The 13,053-nt window shown below is 43.6% G+C and overlaps 1 protein-coding gene across 5 annotated transcripts in view; it reads right to left on the reverse strand.

The window, feature by feature from the left end:
- Window positions 1–13,053, reverse strand: part of INSR (insulin receptor) — a 133,856-nt gene that overhangs the window by 30,007 nt on the left and 90,796 nt on the right. For all 5 annotated transcript variants that reach the window (XM_075902958.1, XM_075902957.1, XM_075902956.1 and 2 more), the window contains 4 exons: window positions 4,152–4,467; window positions 2,616–2,761; window positions 2,091–2,235; window positions 1,595–1,809 (listed from right to left, as the gene is read on the reverse strand). In XM_075902958.1, coding sequence (XP_075759073.1) covers window positions 1,595–1,809; window positions 2,091–2,235; window positions 2,616–2,761; window positions 4,152–4,467 — 822 coding nt within the window. The remainder of the gene's footprint in view (window positions 1–1,594; window positions 1,810–2,090; window positions 2,236–2,615; window positions 2,762–4,151; window positions 4,468–13,053) is intronic.

Raw genomic sequence — 13,053 nt, forward strand, 5'->3', positions numbered from 1 at the left:
AAACAAAAAGCCAAACGCCAACAATGGGCAGAGTGGGACAGGCGTGAAGAGGAGTATACCACAGCTGGATCCACCAGAGGAAGGCTACTTTAAAGACAATGCAGACAGCCTGCCTGGCAGCTTTGCACCAAGAATCACACACGACCATTCAAGAGCATGGTCTGGTCACCAGAGGCAGTCTTGCTGTGCCCACTGACTGTGGGAAAAGCCCATTGCTGCTCTTTAGGTGGGGAGGGGACAGAAATCCTGCAGTTGCAGCACCCTTAGATCCAGCTCACCCTGCCTCACTTAATGTTGGGGTGTGTCTGAAAGGCTCAACTGGCACCTGTTTTGCCCAGCTCAACCAAGGGAAGGCTTGTTTGAGTGGCATTTCTGGCTGGGAACAGGGTGATAGGCCAGCTGTGAGTGCTCAGGGTAGGGATGTTAATTACTGGTTAACTGAATAGTCAAGTAACCTCATGAAATGTTATTGATTAGTTGACTAGACTATAATCCCCAGGGGCGGGGCCGGCAGCCACTATATCAGAGGCAGCAGCGTGGGGTGCCAGGCGTGAGCTGGTCTGCGAGGGAAGCCAGTTGAAAAACCAGCTCCCCTTGAGGACCTAACTGCCTGTCACCCTGTGCTGTTGCTTCTGAGAAAGAGGCAGCAGTGCAAGGTGGCAGCAGCCCCTATTTAGGAGAAGTCTGAGCTCCTGGACCCAGCGCAAGCTGGAATTGAGCCGGGCTGCCTGCCCGCCTGGCTGGTTCTTAATACGCTTGACGTGCAGAGCTGAAACAGGGATAGGTCCCGGACCCAGAGTGAGCCAGGACTCAGCCAGGCTGCTGGCCAGCCTGCTTAAAAAAATTTACTGGCAGGAAGAGGGGGAAGAGGGAAATACATGTAGTCTACAGCATTAACCTACAAGCTTTTGCTTATCGGTTAATCGACTGTACTATTACATCCCTAGTTCAGAACTAAGATCCAGGAATGCTGCTGGTAGACCCAAATCTGCTCCCTCTATGTTCTCTAGCTCTGCTGACATGGAACCTGCCTTCTTTACTTGAAAAGAACTGCCAGCTTTATTTTTAGTTACATTTCTGCCTGAAAAGTTTCTTTGACTTGTCACAGAAACCACTCCAACCAAACTGAGCAGAAGTACTTTCCCTCCTTTTCTATTTATTTTGCAGCATACAGTTCAGTGTCACCACTTCCCATTGCACAGAGAAGGGACGTAATTCAACAAGCGCACAGCAGCAGGGCTCATATGCCCTGGTCAGGATCAAGGCTGTGGTGTGTAAAGACACCAGGCTGACCAGTCTCTGCAAAGAGTGGGAGCAGGCAGGGCACCACAAAATACTTTTTAGGGGGAAAAAAAACCTGTATAACCACAACAGCTGGCCAGGAGCCTCTAGGGCAGAAGTCAGACCTGAAACTATTTTAAACTCACAGCAGGTTGATAGTGTCCCTTCAGCTAGCTTACAGAGTAACTGATGTGCCTGGGGCTTTACATAGAGAAGGCCAGGACAGTCCCTGCTCTGAGAAGTCCACAAGCCAAAGAGGTTAGCAAGGGCGTGCATACAGCACAAATCTTGTCCCATTATGAAGCTTTCTTACAAGAGGCTTGGTCGCCATTTGTCTTCAGGGCTATGTCATTCCTCTCCTGACGCCCCTTAGTCCCAGATATCTCCTCCATCTTGTGGATTTCTGATAAGCACAGTTTGGGGTTATAATGAAAGAAGAGCTTCCCCCGTGCTATGGTGAGGTTGTGTTTGTTCCAGTCCCAGAGCTGGCGCAGGTTCTGATTGTCGAGGGCATAGAAGGAGTAATTCCTGTGAGAAGAGACAGACTGGATGAGGACAGGTTCATTCATAAACTGGCTTTTCTAATGCACTAATTCAGACATCAGATGAGAGTTCCCCATACGAAGTAACCGCAAGGACAGGCTGTAACTCTGGGCAGAGAGCCATTAAACACACTTTTAAAAATAATTGGCTAACATTCTCCTGATGACTTACACTGGCCTCCAATAGGTTTAAAACAAACAAACAAACAAACAAAAACACCCACACACCCCAGACTGAAACATCTGATATAAAAGAGGAAAACTCACCCAGCTTCTAATGTCTCCCCTTTAATCAGATGTAGCTTACGAAAAAAAGAAAGAGAAACCAAGGCATAGGAGCGGCGAATTTTTAGGTAACCTGAGATTTCTTCAATCAAACCAAGATTCGCTTCAAGCTCAGCTGCTATATTACCTGGGGAGAAGGAAACAAAAGGGTTAGGCTCTGCAAAACCATGGTAATGAGCACTGATCCTGCAGTTTTCTGGATAGTATTCTAAAGATCTGCTCTGGGAATTACTCTGGGGCAGTTTCATGGCCTGTGTTATACAGGAGGGCAAGTCTAGATGATCATACTGATCCCTTCTTGCCTTATGTTTTGGTAATTAACTACATCGAGGGATTTATTCTTGACTCCCTGTGGGATTCAGGAATGCTGAAGCAGGCTTTCTGCATTCCAGCTTTAAATGCCATGCAGAGATCCCAGGCTCAAAGGACACCCCCTCCCGGCCTTCTTTGACATTCAGTTCTCTCCCCTCTCTCATGCTTTTCCACATTCCCTGATGCAGTGCTTACTTCCTCCACGGATGTTTATGACTAAGCTTCCATTAATGATGGTGCAGCCACGAAGCTCCTGGGCAGAGGTCACAGAATCAATTATTTTCTCTTTGCTGAAATCACAAACCTTCGGACAGGGCCCCGCACATGGAGAACAGTGCAGGCTGAAAAACAAGAGAACGCAAAGATGTAAGAGGTGTTTCTGCAGAGCGTAAAACTGGGACTTCTCCTGCAGTATTCACCCATGCCGGATAATCAGTTGAAAAGATGACAGTACTTTGACACTACGTTGAGTTGCTTACTCGCATTACACATAATAATACCTGGCTCTAAAGAGCCTCACATAGCACTGCAATATTCCTAAAAACTATTTTTTTCTTGGTTGACATCCCAGCATTGGAAAACAAGACATCATAACAGAGGACAATGTCTCCTCACCAGTCTGTGAATCAAAACCAGAATGAGGCTAGGTCTACACTACATGATTTGATGTGCTTTGGAAATAGGAGACCTTTTTTTAAATGTCAGTAAAAAGACAAGCTGTTCTTGTAGTTCTGTCACCACCACCTACTTCCGGTATCATTCAGAAGAAGACAGACACCTCTCTTCTAGGAAAAGCTATAGGACAGTGTGAGAAAGAGGACCCTGCTATTGCACAAGCAATGCAGAACCCACTTTTGGGGCTGCTAGGTCACACATTTGAAGTACAAAACAGGAAATAAGACTCAAAAATCCAGTCACAGCACACATTCCACAAAAGTGCTAATCAAGGAGCAAATGTACATGAATAGTCACAGGAAGTCCGATTCAGTTTTATTGTGGGAGAAACAAGGTTTTTCTGTGATCAACAGCACAACTATGTAAATTATTTTATCTTGCATCCTAAAAGCCCTGGGAGTAGTCAGAAAGACTGTATCTTCCCTTTTGCATGTGTAATTCCTGCTTGTTACACTGTCTATTTATCCAAGTATGATGACATTGTCTACAATGGCATATGGCCCATCCACATTAGCTATTGGTATGTATCTCCAACAGCCAGAAATGGGCTATTATATGAGGAGGGCTTAGTAACTACAGAAAATTATTTCCCACATGTCTGGCAGGTGTACCTCAGGGTCCAACGGACTGCCATATGTGGGGCTGGGAAAGAATTTTCCTGCAGATCAAAATAGCAGAGACTGTGGGATTTTTTGCCTTCAAAAAAGCAGAAGGAGCAGCAGAGGGCACTTTCTGGTCTGGAAGTGCAGTAAACGGTAGATTCTCTGTAACCTGAAATCATTAAATTAAGATTTGAGTACTTCAGTAATTCAGCCAGAGGTTATGGGTCAGGAATGGGGTAGGTGAGGTTCTGCAACATGCAGGAGGTCAGATTAGCTGATCATGACGGTCTTTTCTGGCCTTCAAGTCTATAAAACGCAAGACTCGAGTGGCTTCTCAGATCAAGGTATAGAATACAAACCTTGTGTTACAGCAAGTGTGTGTGTAATAAGGCGTGATTCACTACTGACAACACAAGAAACAACACTGGTTTTGTTACACATGGACGTTACTTACTTGCTGGAGTTCATGATGTATCCCGATGGGCATTCATGAACACACTCATTGTTGTGAATAACATGGCACCCTGATTCCCTGGCATTTTTGCACTTGTTGTGCAGCTCCTGGCAGAAGCTGAAGGTCACACAACGCCACCCCTCAAAGCGATAGTAATTGGCTGGGCAGGTCTCCACACACTTGCCATCAAGGTAAAAGTTACGGCAAACCACACACTTCTCTGGATTGTTGGGCTCCAAGCAGTTGCCCAGGCATTCGCTGTGACAGCACTGACCATCAGAGATGCAGCCTTGTGACTTACAAGCAGGTGGACAAACTGCAAAGACAAAAATGAGACACCTGAGCACTTGAAAGCCTGCTGATCTAACCCCCTAAAGTCCCTTTGCTGCACAAAATCACCCCCTAGCTTTGCGACTTTAGGCCTGCGTTCAGGGTGGGGAAACATACTATAGGGGTGTGATTTTTAAAGCACATGAATTGGCATAGACTTGTCTGTGTCCACTAGAAGCCCCCTAGTGTTTCAAATGGTACTACGTTAAAGTGCAGTAGGGAAGTACTAGTGCACACAGCAGGGCTTGCACACGCTAGTTAGCACACGTTTCTTTGCACAGGGTGTTTGTATCCTTAAGTGGAGTGCACACTGCTGCTCCGTGAAGACGAGGCCTTATTTTTATGCTCAGGAGCTAAACTGGATGTCTGATGACCTTTACCTGCCAGCTCCAAATACCGGGCTTTCAACCACGCTGCTACATGGAGATGGCATCTTCTACATCCAGACATCTAATCGTTCTCCTTAAATCCAGGTTAAAAACAGATTTTTCTAATTCTTAATCCCAGTTTTACTTTTCTCGGACATGTTCGACATATAGCACACTGGGGCTCATGCAAAATGCTTTTATGACTGTTCAATATCACATATAGAGTGCTAATGGATAGCGAATGTTAAGTCTCATATACTATGAGCTTTCAGACTTTGGGATAACAAGTTACACTGAGTGGATTCTAGTTTCTCAGTCAAACTAAACAGACTCACTCAAAAGGAAGCTCCTAATGATTATGCAGCAAAGAAAGTGTTTGTAACGATCCTTTACTTTAGTTCTCAGCATTAGCTAGAAATTCTCAGTGGTCTCTTATCTTTATACTAACCTAGTTTTGCTGTGAAAGAAGAGGAGAAACTGACAGATCTGAGGTCCTAGAAGAAGGGCACCCAATATAAATACTTTAACATCCCTCCCCAAAGAACCCAAGAAGGGAACCCACAAGTTGACTGCTTGTGGTTTTCATGGTTTGTTTTTTTTTAATTATCCATTACTCAATGTTAAAGAGTATTGTGAAGCAAGTGGTTTGGGTTCTGAATCAGAAACCACACAGCAGGATAGCCTGGAGCAAATACCATAACTAGAGCGGAGCGAGGAAAAAACTGCGGGGCCATTAAGAAAACTGGAAAGTGCTAAAAGAAAGCATTTTTGCTGCTTCACTCATTGTTTGTGTAGAAATTTCTGGCGTAGTGCGACTATTAATGCTAGATTGAGGAGTAAATCAAATTTAATAACTTCATTCAAAACAGAGCCAATGAAGGTCAGCTCAGAATGTTACAATGAAAAATCTGAGAACTCTACTAGAGTGAGCATAAGAAGCCAAATATATACAGCTTTGATCCAGTGTAGAGAATAAAACAATAAGAGACAAGATCCAAGCACAGGGATGCAGCATGGGTGGGGACGAGAGTTAACTGTAGGCTAACGAATGCCATTTGGACTAACTGTATTGCCATGCATTCAGCTCAAGACAGGATCCTTGTGGATGTTTTGCCCACAGGAAACAGGGTCTGGCCTTTGGTCTGAGGGTGCACCCGGCCCACCAACCACCTGATCTGGCCTGAAGACTCAGTGGGAAGCCCCAGGCAGGCTCCCTGCTTGCCTCGTCCCACCCGCATGCCACTCAGAAAACTGGGTACCGGGCTGTTTCTTTTTACAACTGAGCAAGCAAGAGGGTAGGGGAGAAAGGCTTCATGAGCAGCCCCCGCCCTCAGCACAATCACATTGGTTGGTTTCTGGCCAATGGGAGCTCCTCCACCTCTAGCTTGTAGTTATTCACGCAGGTACATGGCTCCTGAAGCCTGTGCAGGGGTGGGGCCGGCAGGCTGCCTGAGAATCCTGCTGGGCAGGAGTCACCCAGGTAAGTCTCCCTGCCAAGGCCTGCCTCTAGCACACCAGCCCTCCCTCTCCCAACCCTCTGCACCCCCCACTCCTGCTCTCCTACCTCACATAACCCAAACTCTCTGCCCCCTCCTACACTCAATACCCCCTTTCAGATCGGACACCCCAATTTTCTGCCCCAGGTCAGAACCCTTCCTGCTCTCAGTCCCAACCCAAACTCCTGCCCCCCCCATACCCCAATACCCTGCCCCAGAGGTCATAACTCCCTCCTGCCCTAGATCACATCCCAATCCCCTGCAGTCCAGTCCCCTGCCCCAGGTCACAACCCAAACCCCTGCACCCCCGTCCTCTGCCCTAGATCACAAACACCTCCTTCATCCAAACTCCCTCCCAGACCCCACACCGTAATCCCTTACCCCAAGCTCCCTTCTGTACCCAACTTCCATCCCAGACCCTGCACTTCCTCTATTGATATCATAGAAGAGTGTAGCCCTTGACTATTTTCCAAAATCTTGGGAGTGGCTCCCTATAAAAAAATTATTGCCCACCCCTGGTCTATAGAGACCAAAGCAGATAACTCTGCACTACTTTACTAGCTGCCTCATACAACTGGTCACACTTCCTGCCAAAATGTCCAGAGTCACTTTTTCTTATTTCTTTCTTTCTTTCCCAGCTCCCTAGTCTACCAGAGGAACAGCAGCTGCCCTTACCACGACACCGCACGACAAATGCCCATCACTTAGCTAGCCTCTTCAGGGAAGTGCAGGCCTCTGCCCCCTCCCCCCCACTCCGACCTTATTTTAAAACTAATGAAATACACACACTTTGGTCATCTGATGAAGAATCCACAGCCAAGTGGCTGAAACTCAACAATCAACCTAGTGTAAAATTCTTGGACTCTAGTGCCCTTTTGCATTCTGATTTTTGTGGGGTTTTTTTAAAGCCACTATGTGGTCAGGACAAAATATTTGTGTGGGACCCACCTATAGATACAGACAGAGTAAAGCTGTGTTTGCATAAACCTTCCTGGAACAGATAAAATACTTCACTTGTAAACACCTGACTTTCAATATTAAACAACCAAGGGATAAGACTATCTGCAGGTGTAAAATAGCACAGAGCTTGCACGACAATTCTTGCAACCCAGAACCACTGTTAGCAAACAGGCAGTCACACAAGACCCTACCCACACTAGGGTGTGAAACTGTGCTGTTAAGAATTCTCACCTCATCCCTGGTCCCTTTCCATAGCCTGAACCCCCCCTGTACCCCACCCCCATGTCCCAGCCCAGAGTCCCTCCCCTACATATCCCTCCGCCCCACCTCAAACCCCTCATCTTTGGCCCCATCCCAGAGCCCACACCCCAGGAAAAGCCTTCATCCCCTGTACCCTAAACCCATCCCTACAGCCCCATCTTGGAGTCTGTACTCTAATCAAAAGATGTAATTATGCTGGGTCAAGGACATCAACAATTTTCTTCAACTGGGTCGCAAGAAAAAAACATTTGAAAACACTGGTCTAACCTAAGGCTTCTTTGCTGCAAGTTAGCCCATTACTTCTAGTCATGTCTTCTTCAGTGAATAAAGAAAACAATTTAAAATCACCGTCCTCTATATAATAAATAGCCTTTTACAAACTTGCAGACTTCTTTCCTACCCCAGACTTCTCCAGACTAAACAAACCCATGGGCTTGCATGGATCTAATTATTAACAACTCCCAGAAATATGGTGAGCAGAGAGCAAGTGCGAAAAATCAGGATGGGGGTGAAGGGTAACAGACAACAAAACATAGCTCTGAATAAGTCAGCACTGCCCCTGTAAAATCAGGACATCTGGTCACCCTACCAAGGAGTTTCAGGAGATAAGAGGATTACATGAGAGGGATCCAAGAAAGGAGCCTAATGTTTTTTGGCAAAGAATTCAGTCAAAGTGCATTTTAATTACACCCAGTTATGCCCCCAGTTTAACAGGGAAATCAGCCTAAACATGGCAATAAAGGAGTCAACACTTGCACTCTGTGTACTCTGGATTCAGAGTAATCTGTGAGGAGTAACAGGTAATTGCTTCTATTGTTATGACTGGAAACTTTGCAAATGAAGAAATGGGAAAATAAATTTCACATCTAATGTAATAGTTTTATTTCCTACAGAACTGCAGAACACCCACCAGTTCATTAGTCTGGCTTCAGAGCCACAGAATTCAGAGTGATTCAGTATCGAGGCAATGATTTGTAGGTGTTGCCTAGGCCTATGAACTATCACAAATTTACTATATATTTTAGAAATGTGCATTTGTCTGTCCATCTGAGAGTCTGTTTGTTCAAGAACTCCTCCTAAATGGTAAGAGGTAGGACCACCAAATTGGATATGCAGCTACCTCTTAACATAACTTAACGCAAGGTCAGGGTTTGGGTGTGCCAGGATAATGGGATGTGCATGGAATTAGACTGTTTCCCATAAAATGGAAAGGGAGGGTTGATAAGACGGAGATACATTGCAGAACAACAACAGGTAGACAGCAAGGAGTGAGAGATGGGGACCTGGACAGCTATAACCTCATTGGGCCAGCAGGGGGCGGGGTGGAGAAAGGGACAGCTATTTACTATATATTTCACAGTTTGTCTGTGTGTCTGTCCCCCGATGGGGGACATGCACATCTCTCCCAGCTGTCCCTCTGTAGTTGCAGCAACCATGGACAGGAGCTTCTCACTTGGCCACAAGCTGCTGCTGTGAAAGAGGGCTAGGACTGCCCTCTCCCTCTGAGGCTGCCTGCATATTAAAATCCCTCATCCCCAGCGCCACCCTAAAACAATGATTTAAATGAAGAAAAACAAAACTTGTGTTATGGATCCAAGCAATACCAGGCTAATCTTCTAGTCCTCTGCATAATTCATTTATTTTTTCTAGGTGAAGTACTACATGGAGGGGTTTTTTTTTTGGGGGGGGGGGAGAAGAGGGTTGGGTTGCAATAAATATAAAACTTTGTTAATTCAGGGTGTCCCCATTATATGTCCAAGATATGTGCAAAAAAAAAAAAGTGGATGTATTGCAAAACGACAAAGCAGGGATTTTTGCCCCCCCATGGTGGTCTTTTTTTTTTTGTTGTTGTTGTACGAGCAACGTAAAAGTGGGGAATGGGAGGACATGTAACACAATAGTTCCTACAAGTGTTGACGACGTTAGCGTGGAACCAACATATATTGGGGTTACATATAGTGGAGACATGCTGTACTCAAAGCATGAAAAGAGAAACAGACAGGTTGCCCAGTTTTGTAGCCCTACTTCCAATCAATGTCAAATGAGGCTTTTAATGCAGTGGTTGCAACAAAGAGGGAAAAAAGGCTGGACCAAATATTTTTGAAACTGAACAGTTCACCCATGTAATTTTAAGTAGTAGTTAAATAGAGTGAATTGATACTCCATCTTAAAATGCAGAAATGTGGGTTTGCTTCCTTTTACATTAGAGAAGTTTTTGAACTCCTACAGCAATAATGCTATTTCATGATCTTGATACGTAGAAGTTGAAATTAAGTCAAGTAAATAAAAACAACTTGCAGCTGATCCCTTATACTGGGCTAAGCATAAAAATAAACTGGAATACTTACAAAAAGACATGCTCACGTAATTCTTCACCAACCCACAGACACAGAACATGTTCCAGCAACAGATGTTGTGGCAGAGAGTTAATTCAGAGCTTATAATTAAATAGAGCAATACAGTAGATCAAAAGGAGACCTGTGCTTAAAAAGTGAGCAAACAACCTGAAACTGGTCCTAAACCAACTACTCTGGCAAGCACTACAAAAACCAAAGCAGCAGTTTACTGAAATTATTGGCAACAGAAGTAAATCAAAAGAAAAGTAAAGTACAGAGCTCGGTCTCAAATGCTCACAAAACCTACCAATTCTATAGCCACCAAACATGGAAACCACCATTTATAGCCATTTATTTCTGCCCTGGACCTCTTAACTCCATTCATCTGAAGAAGTGGGTTGTGCCCACGAAAGCTCACGATACCATCTACATTTTTGTTAAGTCTCTGAGGTGCTACAGGACTATTTGATGGTTTCTAGTCACCAAGCCTTCAAGGCTTCAAAAGGTCCCATTCTCTCATATCTATTTTCTATTGATAGACTGGAAGAGGAAAACAAACTTTACTGCTTTTTCCCCACTCTCACCTGGTTTCTTAACTTATCCTTGAGATGAGCTAGTTGAATAAACTGAACGGATTAAAATATTCTCTCTGTACCTACAGGAAATGCTATGGCTATCAAAAGCAGAGTTTAGAATTTCAACTAACTCTAGTTTTCAGATGCTGAGCCAGTGACTTTCACCAAGCCTTACTTTCTTTAAAATTTGGCATCCAACATGCACAGGTTGAATCTCTGTAATCCAGCACTCCCTTGTCCAGCAACATCCATGGTCTGGCATGATTTTAGTTAGCTGGATGTCCATTTTTCAAGGGTATAGCCAAATTTCCCATGGTTCCATGAAGTTTGTTTACAGCCACCAGTCCTAGCTCTCAGTGTTCTGTGCTGTTCCTTAGCTCTTATTTACCCTGAATGTCTTCTAACAGCCCCATAAGAAGTCAAAGTGCTGGTAATATGGCTAGACAATCTTGATCTCCCATGGTCTGGCAAATTCTCTGGTTTGGCACCTGTCAGCTTCCGAGAGTGCTGGACTAGAGAGGTTCAACCTGTACTATTAAATATTTTTTCATGTAATGTAAATTAATTTAATAAAAATATGTTTAGGCCTTAACATAAGCTGTCAATATCAAATTTGTGTGTTTATAAACAAATAACATTACATTTAAATAAAATGATCTGTTATTTAAATAAATCACTGCCTTATCAGCCTGGATAAAAAAGCTTTTTTGGTAGTTGGCAGGCTGGCAGAGTTGCTGTCTGAATGGCTGATTTAATGTTAATGGGATTTTGTTGTTCACTATGCTTTATTTTTATTTTAATCAAGTGTGTGCAGATTAAAGATTTAGGTAACAAAGGTGGATCCCCATGATATTTATTCAGTCATCAACTCTTTAGTACATTTTCAGACATTTAGAAAGAACAGCTCCAAGAATAATTAGAATTGCCAATTTGCCAAGCATAAATTTGACCTTGCCAGTATTACTGAAACTGTGTGTGATAACTCCCATGATTGGGATGCCGAAGCCAATGGTTATAACCCGTTTAAGTGGGCACAACAGGAAGAGGAATGGCACTGTCAAAAAGCGGCATACCAGTTTTCAAGTCACAGATAACTCAGAAGAAAATTATCTTGAACACTTATGGGTCAATTTCCTACCAGATAAAGCACAAGATGGGGTATCTGTTGTGGTCCTCTACAGATTACAAAAATCATACTAGGGAACAGGATGCGATGCATACATTGCAGAGGAAAAAGCTGCATGCTTACAAAGGACTTCAATTTGTGTGACATACAGTGGAGGTCTCATGTGGTCAGTAGTAAGACATCCTTGGAATTCTAATTATAGCTGACCATTTTTTTAAACTTAAAAATTATTGCATCCAATATAGGGGAATTCTATATTAAACCTGGGCTTCAAGGTAAAAAGGAACTGATCACAGAATTAAAAATTAATGATAAGGTAGAATACGTCTACACCACAATTAAACACCCACATTCGGGTTCCAGAACACAGGCTCTAACTGCAGCAAAGGTGTTTGGGCCCACGCAATTTTATACCCTTGCAAACCCTGGTCCCATAAGCCTTAATCAGCTGACAGGTGTTTCATTGTTGTGTAAGCACACCCTTAGAGACAAGTGATCATGACTTGATCACATTTGTGATGTGCAAGGAAAATAAAATCCAAACTAGGTATTTATATAATACTTAATGCTTTAAAGGGCCAAATTTCATATGCCTGAAAAATAGTTATGAGCCAAATAAGTTGGGAAGAAGAATTCAATCAGAAAAATGTGAATGGCAAATGGGACTTGTTTAAAAACACTTTACTAGATGCCTCCCAAAAAAACATAATCCCACAATCAAGGATGCAGGACATATTGGTTAAAAAACTGGGGTGTCAGAGAAGGAGTAAAGACAGCTATAAAAATGTGTAACGGAAGAAAATGGACATTAATTGTTATGAATATAAATCTGAATTAGGAAGCATAGAAAAAGCTCACAAGAAAAGCAAAGGGACACAAGGAAAGATTTACAGCCAGCAGTAGTAGTTTATTTCTAATATTCTTAAAAAGATTCCTAACAATATTATTGGTCCATTACTGGATGGAAAAGGTAAAGTTACAAGTACTAATGCAGAAAAGGCAGAGATGTTCAATAAATATTTCTGTTCTGTATTTGGGAAAAAGCAGATGAAGCTGTATTGTAGGATAATACTCTCTCCATTCCACTAGTATCTCAGGAAGACATTAAACAATAGCTAGGAAAGTCAGACATTTTTAAAAGTAGCCATTCTGGGCAATTCCAAGAGTTTTTAAAAATCTGGTTGAGGAGCTAATCCTGGTGAATTGCATCTGACCCACGGGCTACTTATTGCCCATCCCTGGTCTAAAGATTTTTATGACCATCACAAGGCACTGGGATCTCACTAGCTGTCTTTTATGGGGTATGTAGGCTGCACTTGGAGGTGTGATTGCATCCTCGCACTGGCTCTGATCTAGCCAGGCTTAAAAACAGCACTGAAGGCACAGCATAGCAAGGCCTATTGAAGCACAGTGAAGATCCTGAGTTTAAAAGTTTCCGTGTCCAACTCAA

Source organism: Pelodiscus sinensis, chromosome 19, assembly GCF_049634645.1.
Source record: "Pelodiscus sinensis isolate JC-2024 chromosome 19, ASM4963464v1, whole genome shotgun sequence".
In the NCBI taxonomy this organism is placed as follows: Eukaryota; Metazoa; Chordata; order Testudines; family Trionychidae; genus Pelodiscus; species Pelodiscus sinensis.